The 15,566-nt window shown below is 45.3% G+C and overlaps 1 protein-coding gene across 3 annotated transcripts in view; it reads left to right on the top strand.

The window, feature by feature from the left end:
* The window catches only part of Sfxn5 (sideroflexin 5), a 120,682-nt gene that overhangs the window by 20,859 nt on the left and 84,257 nt on the right, over positions 1–15,566 (top strand). For all 3 annotated transcript variants that reach the window (XM_031382370.1, XM_031382368.1, XM_031382369.1), the window contains exon 3: positions 11,599–11,676. In XM_031382370.1, the coding sequence (XP_031238230.1) occupies positions 11,599–11,676 (78 nt within the window). The remainder of the gene's footprint in view (positions 1–11,598; positions 11,677–15,566) is intronic.

The following is a 15,566-nucleotide window of genomic DNA, read 5'->3' as shown; positions in this document are numbered from 1 at the left end:
TCAGGTTCATTGGTGGACAGACACTGGTACTGAAAAGTAGAGGTTCTCAGAAACAGGACATTAATTTCTTCTTAGTATCACTGCTGGGGCTGAAGATATGGCTCAGTTGGTATGAGGACCTGAGTTTGGGTCTCCAGCACATACATAAGAAGCTGGCTGTGGTGTTCTGGGTCTGCAACCCCAGCAATGGAGAAGAAGGGGATCCCTGGGTTTGCTGTAGCCACTGTTGTGACCCCCATACAGGGAATGAGTGTGGAGGTTGTGAAAAATTTGGTAACCAAAACTTACTTCAAAATCAACCCTGCCGTGATTCCAAGGTGTAATTGCTGCAGGCACCTTTGCTGCAGCTCAGGTCTGAACACCCAACACTGAACTGTTCACACCCTTCATACCACACAAGTGCAGCAAACACTGCCCAACAACTCAGCACAATTCAGCATGCCTCTGGGTTGCATTAGAATGTATGATTAAAAGTTGCTGTCTGGGGGCTGGGAGGACAGCATACTTAGTAAAATGCTTTCCACACAAGCCTGAGGACTGAGTCTGAGCCTCAGCACCCGTGTGAACAGCAGCCAGTTCAGTGACATCCACTTGTAAAGGTGGCACTGTGGAGCCAAGACAGGCAGATCCCTTAGGCTCACTGGCCAGTCAGCTTAGCCTATCATTCAGATCAGTGAGAGACTGTTAAGAAACAAGGTGGATGGCTCCTGTGGTGGTTTGAATATGTTTGACCTAGGGAGTGGCACTACTAAAAGGTGTGGCCTTGTTGGAGTGGGTGTGTCTCTGTAGGTGTAGCTTTAAGACCCTCATCCTAGCTGCCTAGAAGACAGTCTTCTCCTAAAGGCCTTAGAGGTCTTCAGATGAAGATGTATAACTCTCAGCTCCTCCCGCACTATGCCTTCCTGATGATATTGGACTGGACCTCTGAACCTGTAAGCCATCCCCAATTAAATGTTTTCCTTATAAGAGTATAAGAGTTGTGTTGGTCAAAAAAAAAAAAAAAAAAAAAAAAAAAAAAAAAAAAAAAAAAAAAAAAAGAGTTGTGTTGGTCATGGTATCTATTTACAATAGGAAATCCATAACTAAAATGGTTCCTCACCTCTGGAAAACACACTCACACACACACACACCAGCTAATTTTGATATGTCTTGACTAGCTCAATGGACTGGCACTTCTAAACCTCCCCATAGCTAGTACAACACACTTCCCTCTGGTATTCCTGGCTTAATGCCTTCTAAATCTATATTTTATCTTTGCTGCCCTGTTACCTTCTGGCTAGGCCCCCTACCCTCATAGGGCCAGATTCCCTTTCTACCTACATTGTTGGATGCTTTCTCTCCTGCAGCTCTTAAATTGGATCTTTCTCCCTCCAAGTTACGGTGATTCCCCCACTTGGTCCCTTGCCTGCACAGTCTAAAAGTCCTGCCTCCATCTCCCTGCCCAGCCATTGGCTGTATGGCAAATCTTTTTACCAATTGAAGTCAGCTGGGGACAGGGACCCTCAGGACTGGGAAGCATGACTTTAAGGAGCTGAATTAAGATAGAGCATTAGAACCAATTCCCAACACCTTCATCTCATTAGTATGTAAATTTGTCTTTATTTTTAATACATGAAAAATTATATGTATCCAAAATTGTTTTTAAACTAATTTCTTTTTAAAATTAACATTATACACATTTTATTTTATATGTTTGTTATATGTATGGGTGTTTTGCCTGCATGTATGTCTGTGTACCACATGTGTGCAGGTGCTTCCAAGACCAGAAGAGGGCGCTGGATTTCCTGGATCTGGAGTTAGGTCACAGTTGTGAGTCACCATGTGGGTTCTGGGAACCTAACCTGTGACCTCTGGAAGAGGAGCCAGTGCTCTTAACCCCTGAACCATCTCTCCAGTCCTTCATAGTTTTTGCTTCTTTTAAGACTTATTTATGGGGCTAGGTAGGAATTGCTCACTTTAGTAGCGCATATGCTAGAAATGGAAGTGTACAGAGATTATCGTGACTCCCGCACAAGTATAATGTGCCATTTGTGAAGCATCCATGAGGAAGGAAGGAAGGAAAGAAGGGAGGGAGGAGGGAGGGAAGAAGGAAGGGAGGGAGGGAGGCATGTTTAGTCACTACATAACAACTTATCACATCGTCTGTCATGCTATAAATTTTTAAATCATTTTTTACTATTGGCCTTTCAGATGGTTTCAGGTCTTTTTTTGTTTTGTTTTGTTTTGTTTTGTTTTGTTTTGTGTTTCGAGACAGGGTTTCTCTGTGTAGCCCTGGCTGTCCTGGAACTCACTCTGTAGACCAAGCTGGCTTCGAACTCAGAAATCTGCCTGCCTCTGCCTCCCAAGTGCTGGGATTAAAGGCGTGTACCACCACTGCCCAGCTGGTTTCAGGTTTTTAAAAGAGTAAATTACATTTTAATTTACTGTGGGTGGGTGGAGGGAGGGAGGGAGAGATAGCCACAGTGCAAATGTGAGGTCAGAGAACAACTTATGGAGTCAGTTCTGTCCCAGCATGAGGGGCGTGGGGAATAACTCAGCTGTCAGGCTTGGCAGTGACTGCCTTTCACTGCTGGGTGCCGCGCTGGCCCTCCAATAGGACTTGTAATTTCAAATGCCCAAGAAGCTGGGAAGATGGCTCACTGTGTAAGAATGCTTACTGGACAAGCATGAGGATGTCAGTTTGAATTTCCAGAACTCATGTGTAAAGACAGGTGTGGACTGTGTGCCAGCCCAGAGACTGTGTTGTGTGTCAGATACAGAGACAGGGGACTCCTGGAGCCTTTTGTTTATCAGCCTAGCTCCAGGTTCAGTGACAGACCATGTCTCAAAGGAATAATGGCAGAAGAGTTATAAAGCAGGACACCTGATGTCTTCATCTGGTCTCTGTACATGTACATAGTGGGTCTATGCACACACACCCAAGCCCAAACCCACATAAACACACACACACCTATCAAATTGTATGTCAAGTTTTTGTTTGCATGCATTTTTGTGATACCTACCACACTAGACATAACAGGTGCTGGGAACCAAACCAGGACTTCTGTAAGAGCAACACATGCTCTTAAGTACTGAGCCGTTTCAGTGGACCATACTCTCATTTCTCTTAATATAATTTAGGCTGTAGTTGGTTTTTTAAATCTCTTAGCCATATGGCTATTGTTTTCCTACAACATTCCCCACCAGAATTCACCAGTTTACTTCCTTGGTCCTAAGATGACTGGAGGTCCACTTTGGAGAAAACTGCATGGTCATGGTTCTTTCTCCCTCAGGCCTTGCAGAACATGGCTCATAGCCAGTGGGGAGATAAGGATTTAGCTAACCAAGGTTAGCCTTATCTCCTGGTAAAGTAGAAGAAAGGTTTTAGGATGACCAAGATACCCTTCATTATCAACCTGCCACAACCCAGAGCAATTGTTCTCAACCTGTGGGTTACAACCCCCATGGGGGCTAAATATCAAATATCCTGTATTTGAGATATTTATATTATTCTTCACAGTAGCAAAATGATAGTTATGAAGTAGCAATGAAATAGTTTTATGGTGGAGTTACCACACAGTGAGGAATTATATTAAAGGGTTGCAGCATTAGGAAGGTTGAGAGCCACTGTACTAGAGTCATATGAGAGAAAGGCCTTGTTTGAAGAATTGCCTAGGTCATGTTGGCATATGGGCATGTCTGTGAGGGCCTGTCTTGATTGATATAGGAGAGCTGGGTCCACTGTGGGTGGCACTATCCCTAGGCAGTTGTTCATGGGCTGTATATTAAAGCTAGGTAAGCGTGGTCCTGTTAGTGAGTAAGCCAGAAATTATGCCAACAAGTAAGCAGTATCCCTCCATGTTTTCTGCTTTTGAGTTCTTGCCTTGACTTCCCTCTGTGGTGGACTGTGATATGGAAATGAAGCCAAATAAATCCTTTCATCTCTATTTTGCCTTTGTTCAGAGCATTTGTGACAGCAACATAAAGGAAACTAGAACATGACAAGGGAAGATCTGCAGACTGCTTGCAGCCCTGTGACCCTGAGTTCCTCTGCTTGAAACTGTTAGCAGACACAAGGCCAACCCTGAGACAGGCATCAGCTATAGAATGGTCATGGCGGGAAGTAGCATAAGCCTCAGGCATCCCTTGCAGTGCTGCACCCTACTGCCTGTTAGTTCCCTCATCCCAGTCTCTCTTGTATACCCCTCTCAGTCTGCCTGGCACATCCTATGTACCCATTGTTTTGGCTATTTTTTTTTTTAATTTATTGTGTAAGAGTGTATGTATGAGTAGAGGTCAGAGGACTTTTGGAACTCAGTTCTGTTCATCCACCATGGATTCTGAGTGTTAAACTGAGGTTACCAGACCTAGTTTCAAGTACCTTTTACCTAATGAACCATCCCACAGGCCCTGGGTTCAGTTTTAAATGGTAGTAAAAAGGATCTTATCTTTCCTTCTCTCTCTTCCTCTTCCTCTCTTCTCCCTCCCTTTCCCTCCTTTCCCTCCCCCCTTTTCTCTCCCCTCTCCTCCCTTTGTCTCCCTCACCTCCCTCACTCCCCACCCTCTCACCTCAGCTCGTGACCAGATGCTTCTGCTACCATCTTGTGTTATTGATACTGAGCAGCCGATAGTAAATTATATACTTGATTCCTTCTGGCACTCTTGCTTAGCTGCACAGGGTGTATTAATCCAGGTTCTCTCGAGAAACAGAACTATAGGAGGAATATATATTATATAAGTGGAATTTACTCCAGTGCCTCATGGCCAGGCAGGGGTCTGACTATTCCAACAATGGCCGTCTCCCAATAGAAAGTCTTAAGAATCCAAAAGTTGTTTGGTCCACAAAGCTGGATGTCTCAGCTGGTGTCCAGTATCTACTAGACACCTGAAGAAGTAGATTCTAAATGCCAGTGAAGGAGTGAGCTTGCCAGAAGGGATTCTTCTGTGTCCTGTATACAGAAGCTGTGGTCCAGGTTTAAGGTGGGCCTTCCACCTCAGAAGATCTGGACTTAGGGTGGGCCTTCTTGACTGAAATGATCCACTCAAGAAAAATCCCCCACAGGGACGCCCTGTAGGTCAGGTTAAGTCCTCATGTGGTCAAGCTGATAACAAAGGATGCCATCATGGAGGTTTTTGAGAAATTTGCACTTTATTTGGAGATGGGTTGTGGTGCCAGGAAAGATTATTTTGGATCTCTGTGGGTTTGAAGCCAGCCTGGTCTATATAGTTCAGGACATCCAGGGTTATGCAGAGAGACCCTGTCAAAAGGAACAAAAATAAAAAAGTACATTTTTATTCTTTAAGAATTTCATACATGCACCCAGTTTTGATCATATTCCCCCCAACTCCTCCACTTAACTCCTCTCAGATCTACTCCCACACCCTCCCCACTTCATGCTCTGTCTTAGTCACTGTTCTATTCCTGTGACGAGATCTCATGACCAAGGCAACTCTTATAAGGAAAGCATTTAATTGGGGCTGGCCCACAGTTTCAGAGGGTTAGTCCATTATCATCATGGTGAGAGCGGTGGCAGGCAGGCATAATGTTGGGACAATTGCTGAGAGCTTTATATCCTGATCTACAGGCAAAAAGAGAGACACTGGGTCTGATGAGGGCTCTTGAAACCTCAAAGCCTACTCCTGGGGATACACCTCCTCCAAAAAAGCCAAAGCTCCTAATCTTTACAAAGAGTTCACCAATATGGCACTAAGCATGCAAATATACAAGTCTCATTCATTCAAACTACCCCACTATATATCATTTAAAATATATACCCCACTGATTACAATCTGTGCTGGTTTGATACTCACAGGTGTTCGGTCAACTACTGGAGCACGGTTAACTTACAAAGACTACACCCTTAAAGAAAATAGACTTTCCCTTTACCAGAAGCCATCAACTATCAATAACTCCTTTGCTAGGGATTGAGACTCATCAGTTCACCTCCATGCTGGAATGTTAATTGGCTCGATCTTGTACAGGTCATGTGCAAGCAATTGGAACTGCTGTGAGCTCACGAGTGCAGCAGCCTATCATGTCAAGAAGATGCTATTTTGTCCCCTCCCCCTCCTGCCTCTTCTTCAGTGATTGTCCCTCAGTCTTGGGGGATGTCCCTGTTATGGCTGAGCAGACACTTATCCTCTGCCCTTAGACCAGTTGTGAGTTTTCAAGTTACCATCATTACAGGAAAAAACTTCTCAGTGAAATCTGAGAGCTGCACTAATCTATAGGTAGAGATAGGAATTTAGAAAATGGCTTGATACTGTGTCTATTGATCAAAATAATAGCAGTTTCATCCATGAAGTCTATAAGCTCCCCAGCCATCTGATCTTGGCCAAATTTACAGTACCAGACCCGGGTTTCCTCTTGTTGGTAGGATGGATCTTCGATCTAATAGGAAAACAGTTGGTTACCCCTATAACGTCCATACCACTCCGGCATCCACAGGCAAATCTTGCTATATAGGTTGCTATTACAGCTCACAACTGTCTTAGTCAGGGTTTCTATTCCTGCACAAACATCATGACCAAGAAGCAAATTGGGGAGGAAAAGTTTATTCAGCTTACACTTCCACATTGCTTTTCATCACCAAAGGAAGTCAGGACTGGAACTCAAGCAGGTCAGGAAGCAGGAGCTGATGCAGAGGCCATGGAGGGATGTTACTTAATGGCTTGGTTGCTCTGGCTTCCTCAGCCTGCTCTCTTATAGAATCCAAGACCTCCAGCCCAGGGATGGCACCACCCACAATGGACCCTTCCCCCTTGATCACTAGTTGAGAAAATGCCTTACAGCTGGATCTCATGGAGGCATTTACTCATCTGAAGCTCCTTTCTCTGTGATAACTCCAGCTTGTGTCAAGTTGACACACAAACCCAGCCAGTACAACAACCAAGTAGAACTATTGATGGCATTTCTTTCCCAAGCAGCCTGTGCGTCACCTTCTGCTACGATGATAGCTAGCCAGCAGGGAGGAAGCTTTATAATCAGGATGTACTTGATTTCTCCCTGTCCTGTGACCTTTGTGGCTTCTTCAGAATACTGTCTCCCTTATCATCAAGTTCTGGTGGTCAACCAAGAGCAATGGCAATATCCTGAGTTGTTTGGGGGGAGGGGTTCTGGGACACCTCTTGTTTATTTTTTGATACAGAGTCTCATGTAGCACAGGATGGCCTCGAACTCACTGAGCTTAGCCTTGGATTCCCAATTCTCATGCTTTCACCTCTGTCCGAAGTAACAGGATTACAGATGTGCACCACTTACCCAGCTCCCACTTCCCTCTTTATACCCTTATTTCCCATGACTCTCTGACTCTGACCCACCTCCCCCACTCTCCAGGCCTGCACTTTTGCTTCCCACTCATCCTTGCTCAGGGCTTTCCAGCAGGCCCAGAGGGGCGAGGTGCTATTCTCACCAGTAGTCTGCTGCTAAAGCATGCCTCCCAGTACATGTATGTGCAGAGAGGGCCTCTAGAGACCACACCCCTGTGTGATATAGAGAGAGCCTCATAGCACCTCTCTGAGGCATGCTGGCTGTAGGCAGGAAGGCTGGTGATGGGGAGTTGGGAAGCAGCAAGGTTGGCTAGGCTGCTCCTAGCCTGGGGCTTCAGGCAGGGGACACAGCTTAGTGGCCTCCCCAGAGCCAGCTGGGCCCCTCAGAGCTTTTACATTCAGGGGCTGGCTGCCTATTTGTTCCTGGTTGAAAAGACTTCCTGCCAAGCTCACCCAGCACTGACCTCCCAGCACCCCCTCCTCAAGGGCCTTCTGCCAAGCACCATAATATAGTGGCTGGAGAGGAGGCCATAGCAGGGAGACATTTCTTCTGAGCCCCAAACCTCCCTGAACAGTCCCAGGAGCAGACGGCTCCTGTGGCCTCTCCACACAGGTGGCTGGGGCCTTGTCCATCCCACAGGATCTTTGAGCAAGACTTAGGTCAACTCCAGCCTAGAGGCCCAGAGTTAAAACTGTTCCTTCTAGCTTTCTCCGGCTAGGCCCTCAGGCCTGTCTGCAGGAACTTTGGCTCTCCTTCCTCCTCACACTTTTTGCCAAGCTCAAGGCTTTATTGGAACTGATTCTTTTGGCTTGAGGCTGCCTTTGATGACTGTGTCAAATGAGATGGAACCTGGCCAGGTTGTTATAGGAACTCAGGAGAATCCCTGGGGTGAGAGAAATAATGAGAATCCAAGGCCTTTTACTGCATTTCGCTAGAAAGTAGAGCATGCATTGTCCAGGTCCTTAGAGGTGTAGGCAGCAGGAGGAAGCCACTCAGCCTTGGGGGGCCCTAAGCACCCCTAGGAGTTTTGGGGAGTGCTTGTGGTCTGGGGTTATCTGGCAAAGGTTTTATGAAACGTAGTTCAAGTGCTAAATCCTGAACTTCTCCTTATGCAGCTTAAGTGAATTGAAACAATGTGGTCCAGTTTGATTGAGACTCAGGCTAGTTGTCTGCATCTGCTGTCCTAGCACTTAGAAAGTTGAGGCAGGATTGTCCACAAGTTAGAAGCCAGCTATCTGGTGAAATCTAGGGTAGCCTGGGCTACAAAGTGAAGCCCTACCCCCCAAACAAACAAACAAACAAACAACAACAAAACAAAACAAAGGAAGGAAAGAAAAAATATTCAGAGTGTAGAAGAAAAGTCAAGCTCTTGCTGTGTGGTGTTTGGGGGCTGGGAATGAGTTTTTACGTTTTCTTGCTTCTTTTGTGAGCTGCCATGTGGGTGATGGGAATTGAACCTGGGTCCTTGGGAAGAAGCAGTCAGTGCTCTTAACCACTGAGCCATCTTCCCAGACCCCTTTCCTGTTTCTTTTGATGTCTTCATTTCCCTTTTTTCTTTTTCTTCTTTCAGCATCACACTTGAGATCCTGCTTCAGCTTCCTGAGCGCTCTGATTTCAAGCGTGTACCACCGCGCTCAGTTTCTTTGTTGTTAGTTTTTAAAACTTGTGGGAGCTTGTGTGTGGGAGTGCATCGCCCATGGAGGCCAGAAGAGGTCCTTAGATCCTCTGGAATTAGAATTACAGGTGTGTGTGAGCCCTCTAACACAGTTGCTGGGGATCAAACTTGGGTCCTCTGTAAAAGCAGTGTGTTTGCTTAAGCACCGCTCTAGCTCCCATTCTGTTTTATGAAGCAAGGTCTTACTCTGTGGCCCAGGCTGTTCTTTGGCTCACTGTGTGGCCCAAGCTGGCCTTGGACTCCTGACCCTCCTTCCTCCACCTCTCACATGCTATGATTGCAAGTGTGTCCACCATGTATCATTCTGGCTGATGTGTTCTTTAAACATCATAACTTGTTTACATATTTGGAGAAGAGGGGAGCAGGCAGATGGGGAAGAAAGCAAAGCATCCACTTCGAAAATGGACAGATTCAGGAAGAGATGTGGTAGGCGAGTGTGTGCTGCGGTCGGTGGAGGAGTGGCTCAGCTGAGTCTTTCCTGAGCTGATTGAGTTTCCTCACAGTATGGTGGGTGTTTCTAAGAGAGGGACCATCTTGAGAGCAAGGTGAAAGTGCAAGACTTTACGGTCTAGCCTCAGGTTAGACCTCTTCATATATACCACCCTCTGTGTGTTGAAACAGTCACAAAATCTGACTGGAATCCAGGAGAGGGCACTGTGGGGGTTTTAATAGGTATGCTCCCCCCCCTCCCCCCAGACTCATGTGTTTCAGTGCTTGGCTTCTGGGGAATGGCATTATTAGGAGGTATGGCCTTGTTGGAGTAGGTGTGGCCTTGTTGGAGAAAGTGTGTCACTATGGGGCTAGCTTTTATACTCAAGCTCCATCTAGTATGGAGCGCCATTCTTCTCCTGGTGGCCTTTGAATCGAGAGGTCTTGGTTTCTCCAGCACCATATCTGCCTGCATGCTCCCATGCTTCCTGCCATGATGATGATGGACTAAACCTCTGAAAATGTAAAGCAGCCATAATTAAATGTCTTCCTTTATAAGAGTTGCCTTGGTCATGGTGCTTTTTTTCACAACAGTGAAACTCTAACTCAGCCACATAGACTTGGATATGGAATAGATATGGAAACATTCTAGAAGACTCTGGGACATTTGGATAAGGGGGTGACTATCTTTAGAAGGTCCATTTGTCGGCAAGAGTCATCTATGTTGTAAGGTAGTCGTGGTTTTCTAAGCTCCCCCATCGATTTTGTATAGCATGGGCTGTCCTTGGACTTCCTGTGTAAGCAAGGCTGTGTAACTTGAATCTTCCTGTCTCCATCTCTGCAGGGCTAGGATTACAGACATACACCACCCTCCTTTCAGCTTACTCTTTAAACTGCTACATATTCTCCCTTCTTCCATCTGTCCCTTCCTTCCCTCCTTCCTTCCTCTTCTCCTTTCCTCGCTCCTTCTGTTTGGTTTCTTGTGTAGCCCAGGCTGCCTTCAGATTCACTAAGTCATCAAAGCTGGTTTGAACTCCTGATCTTTCTGGTTCCACCTCACAAGTGCTGGCATTGGGTGTATGCTACCACCTAGGAAGTAAATTATCATTCTCTGTCTCAGTCCTGTCCCTCCCCATCCCCTACCCTCCTCCCAGGGTGGGGGGGGTGGCTGTGCAGCCCTCACAGGCTGGAACTCACTATGCAGACCAGGCTAGCTACAAACTCACAGAGACCTGCCTGCCTCCTCCTCCTGAATGCTGGGATTTAAAATGATGTGTCATGGCACCTGGCTTGTTTGCCTCTTTTTGAGACGGAGTCTCACTGTTTTGTGCACACTGGCTGGGAACATAGTTTGTGGCCCAAACTGGGCTGGAAGTCAGGGTTCTTCCACCTCTGCCTCTAATGCTGGTATCAGACTGGTACTGCAGACAGGCACTGCTACTCCTGGCAAGTTATTGTGCGGTGTTTTATTGAGCACATATAGTCCAGTTTACTTATTTACACTTCTGTTAGTTATCTGTAGTCTTGGCCATGTTTGAGAGCTGTTGCAAACATCGTAATTCAAGTCTCTTAGTGAGTGAAGACTGCTTTCTATACCCACTGTTCTTTGTTAAAAAATGAAATCAACCCTCTTTCCCGCCTCCATTTCTGTCAGGTATTGTAGCCATAGTACTCAAGTAGGAAGTCTGTTGGCATTTAAAAAAAAAAATTATTTACTCTGTGTGTGTGTGTGTATGGGTGTGTAGGCCAGAGGTCAGCCTCAGATGTGGTTCCTCAGATGCTGATCTTTTGTTTTGAGAGAAGGTCTCTCACTGACCTGGAACTCACCAAGCAGGCTATGCTATCTACCCAGCAAGCCTCAGGAATCCCTGTTTCAACCCCTCTTGCTCTGGGATTTCAAGTATGCACTACCCCACTTTTGTGTTTTAGTGCATGCTAGGGATTTGAACCCATGTTCTTGTGCTTGCATGCAAGCCCTTTATTGACTAAGCCATCTCCTGAATTTTAGTTCAGTTTCTGGTTAGGCAGTCCTGATCTGTTGTATATCATACCATTGCTGTTGAGCCAGGTCCCCGTGGAAGGACATTTAGGCATGACCCTTCCTACTGTTCCATGTGTGTTCTGAGAGCTGTGGCCATGTACTGTGAACACTCTGGCTGATGCTGAGGTAGTCTCATGAAGGAAGAACTTTCAGGAGTACTGGTCTCATGTCTCTCTCTCTCTCTCTTTTTTTTTTCCTCTACAGAAACGTCTCAGAGAGGCTGTGCAACTGCTGGAGGATTACAAGCATGGCACCCTACGCCCAGGAGTTACCAATGAACAGGTATCTCTCTGCCAGGGGTGGGCAGAGGCAGGGGGAGGTGATCCCAGAATCTTGTGGCTATTATGCCGAAGTTTTCCTTTTTGTTCAGAAACTTTACTTCAAAACTTTATTCCATATTTTTTAAAGAAATGTTTGCACATAGTTCAAAAAGGCCCTTGCAATAGCAACAACAACAACAATAACAACAACAACAGTAATAATAATGATCATTGTGTTGCTCCTGTGTTGCACCTCCCCAGGCCTGTTCCTCGTCACCAGAAGCAGCTCCTTTTAGTGGGACCTCAGCTGTAGATCTGTATTTACATGTCTCAATCTGTACTCGTTCACCTGAACTGCTGCTTCTCAGCTATCTGGCTCTGTAGGTGATGGGACTCTCTTATCTTCCACTTCTGTAAAGACATATCTTCCTTCTTGTCTACCTTCCTCCCCAAATATTTAATCGTGGTTTTGAGATCTGTATTTCAGCTGCTATCATTTTAGTTATTAAATAACAGTCACCGACCAGTCAAGTTGTTTGTATTATGGCTGGTTTTTGTTTTTGTTTTTTTTCAACTTTATGTTTTATCTGGAGTCGTATTAGTGAGGGTTCTCTAGAGTCACAGAACTTATGGTAGTCTCTATATAGTAAGGGAATTTGTTGATGACTTACAGTCTGTAGTCCAACTCCCAACAATGGTCAGCAGCAGCTGTGAATGGAAGTCCAAGGATCCAGCAGTTGCTAAGTCCCACAAGGCAAGCAGGTGAAGAAGAGAGAGAGAGCCTTTCTTCTTCTAGTGTTCTTATATAGGTCTGCAGCAAAAAGTGTGGCCCAGATTAAAGGTGTGTGCCACCACACTTTTAATCCCAGATGACCTTGAACTCATAGATCTTTCTATCTTAATCTTCTGGGATTCATAGCCACTATGCCTCAAGATCTCCATGCCAAGATCCAGGTCAGAAACTTGTATCTCCCAGCCTCCAGATTAGGACCACAGGTGAGCCTTCTAATTCTGGATTGTAGTTCATTCCAGATATAGTCAAGTTGACAACCAGGGAGAGCCACTACAGGAGTTACTCATCACTTATGTTTTTCACTGATACGCTTTCTTCGACTTCTCGCTCTTGCTGCTTCTTCTGCATTCCATATTTCAGTGCCTCCTTTTACTTTGGAGGCTCTGCCTTCCATTGCCACTTTCCCTTTTCTTCAGCCAGCCAGTCCAGGCCTTTCTTTTCTTTGTGTATCCTATAGTTAGGTGAAATCCTTTTCGTGGCTCCCTGAAAGGGGTGGATAAGAAGAATGTCTAAATGTTTGGAGTGCTTTGTTATTGTGGTTTTTGAGATGGGGTCTCACTATGCAGCCTTGGCTCACTTGAGACTCATCATGTAGACAAGGCTAGCCTCAAACACAGAGACCCACCTTAAAGGCATGTGCTACCATTCAAACTTACCAGACCACTGGGTGAGAAAGTCCTAGGTCAACAATTATCTTTCTCCTCATAATTTTGAAGACTACTGCTTATTTTTCTCTGACCTATACTATGGCTTTTGCCTTTAATTTCTGATATTTTTGAAGGTTGTCTACGTTCTTTCTCTGGAGTTATTTTTGATCCTCTATCCCTTCTTCTCTGTATATGCTCCACTCTGCGTCTTCTCTTCTGAACTTCTTCCTTCCTTCTTCTTCTTCTTCTTCTTCTTTTTTTTTTTTTGGTTATTGTTGAGAGGGTCTTATGTAGCCCAGGATGGCTTTCAATATTGCTGTATAGACAAAGATGACCTTGATCTCTTTTTTTAAAAAAAGTTTTATTTATTATATATAAGTACACTGTAGCTGTCTTCAGACACACCAGTAGAAGGCATCAGATCTCATTTCAGATGGTTGAGAGCCACTATGTGGTTGCTGGGATTTGAACTCAGGATCTCTGGAAGAGCAGTCAGTGCTCTTAACTATTGAGTCATCTCTCCAGCCTGACCTTGAACTCTTGATACTCTCAATTTCAAATTCTCTCCATTTCAAAAGTGCGTAGAGCTTGGATTATAGGCTCCTACCCCCCTTTTCTTTTTATTTTACTTACTTTTTTTTTTTTTTTTTTTTTTTTTTTTTTTTTAGACAGCATCTCACTTTTTAGCTCAGCCTAGCTGTAAACTCATAGTAGTCCTTGTGCCTCAGCCTCTTGCATACTGGGGTTACAGGCACATGATTCCATGCCCAGCTTATCCAAAGTCTTTTAAACATCATCATGGTGATTCCCTTAAACCTGAAAGTTCTTAGCAGTCCTGGCAAACATGTTTATATGTTATTGTTGAGACAGGGTCTCCCTATGGAGCTGGCTAGCCTTGAACTCAAAGTAATCCTCCTGCCTCTGGAGTATATTCAGCTATACTGTTTTTTGTTTGTTTGTTTGTTTGTTTGTTTTTTAATTTCTTATTGCTCTGCAACTCCTAGACTTAAGATATTAGATGTGTTCTGTGTGACCATGTGTCCATTGTATGCACTTGTTAGCGTGTGTGTGTGTGCACAGGTGTGTGTGTGTGCGGGTGCACACATGTGGGCAGTAGTAGTGTGTGGAAGACAGATGGTGTCTTTGCTCAACTGCTCACCACATTTATTTTTTGAGAAAGAGCCTCTTGCTGAAGCCGTGGCTTATTGATTTGGCTATGGTGGTTGGCCACTACATCACTGGGGTCGCAGGTGTACACTGACACGCCTGGCTTTTTACGCAGGTGTGGGGGATCCAATTTTAGGTATTCACGGTTGCATGGCAGGACTTCCCCAAGAACTCCATCTCCTGAGTCCCACATTCTAAATTGACATTTCAGTCCCTCCTTCTCTTTCTAGGTGCTGAGGACCTGAATGAACCCAGGCAGGGTCTGCTGTGTGCTAGGCATGTGCTCACCACTGAAGTATGTCCCCCTCTCTCAGGTTTCCTTGTCTCTCCTCCTTTCCATCACTCCAGGCCAGAGTGCAAGGATGAAGCTGGGTGGGTGTCTATCCTCACAGATACCCCGCCCGGCCAACAGACAAGACAGTGAAGAAAAACGATAGTGTGGGAGAGCAATGGAAGCACAAACTTGCCCAGACTCAGGGCAGCTAGGAAATTTTCTTCTCTCTTTTTGTCTTTCTTTCTTCCTTTCTTCCTCTCTTTCTCTCTTTCTTTCTTCCTCTCTCTCTCTCTCTCTTTCTTTCTTTCTTTCTTTCTTTCTTTCTCTCTTTCTTTCTTGCTTTCTTTCTTGTCTGTTTGTCTTTCTGCCTCTCTTTCTTCTTTTCTTTTCTTTTTTTTGCTTTTTGGTATTTTTGAGACAGGGTTTCTCTGTATAGCTCTGGCTGTCCTGGATCTCACTCTGTAGACCAGGCTGGCCTCGAACTCAGAAATCCACCTGCCTCTGCCTCCCAAGTGCTGGGATTAAAGGCGTGTGCCACCACTGCCCAGCTCTTTCTTTCTTTCTCTTTCTTCCTTCCTTTCTTTCTTTCTTTCTTTCTTTCTTTCTTTCTTTCTTTCTTTCTTTCTTTCTTTCTTTCTTCTCTCTCCCTCTCTCCTCCTCTTCCTCTTCCTCCTCCTCCTTCTTTGATGTTTTAAGACAGGGTCTTTCTATATAGTCATGGCTGTCCTAGAATGTGTTTTGTAGACCAGGCTAGTCCCAAACTCATAAAACTCACCCGACTTCTGTGACTTGAGTGCTGAGATTAAAGGTGTATGCCACAAACCTAGCCTGGAAGGGTTTTAAAACTTGAGACTGGCTGATGAGAAGCCTGCTAATGAGGAGGGCTGGGCTGGGGGCTGGAGTGGGGGCTGGGGTGGAGTGGTCCAGGCAAGGAAGAGAAAGGAGTGGGCAACTTTTTGGTGGGACTGGGGCAGACAAAGATGCACAGTGTGCTGAAAGTCCAGAGAGGAAGCACCTCAGGGTGAATGTGC

Source organism: Mastomys coucha, unplaced genomic scaffold, assembly GCF_008632895.1.
Source record: "Mastomys coucha isolate ucsf_1 unplaced genomic scaffold, UCSF_Mcou_1 pScaffold20, whole genome shotgun sequence".
In the NCBI taxonomy this organism is placed as follows: Eukaryota; Metazoa; Chordata; class Mammalia; order Rodentia; family Muridae; genus Mastomys; species Mastomys coucha.
Note: the sequence above shows the minus strand (reverse complement) of the source record. Positions and strands in the feature narration are given on the sequence as shown.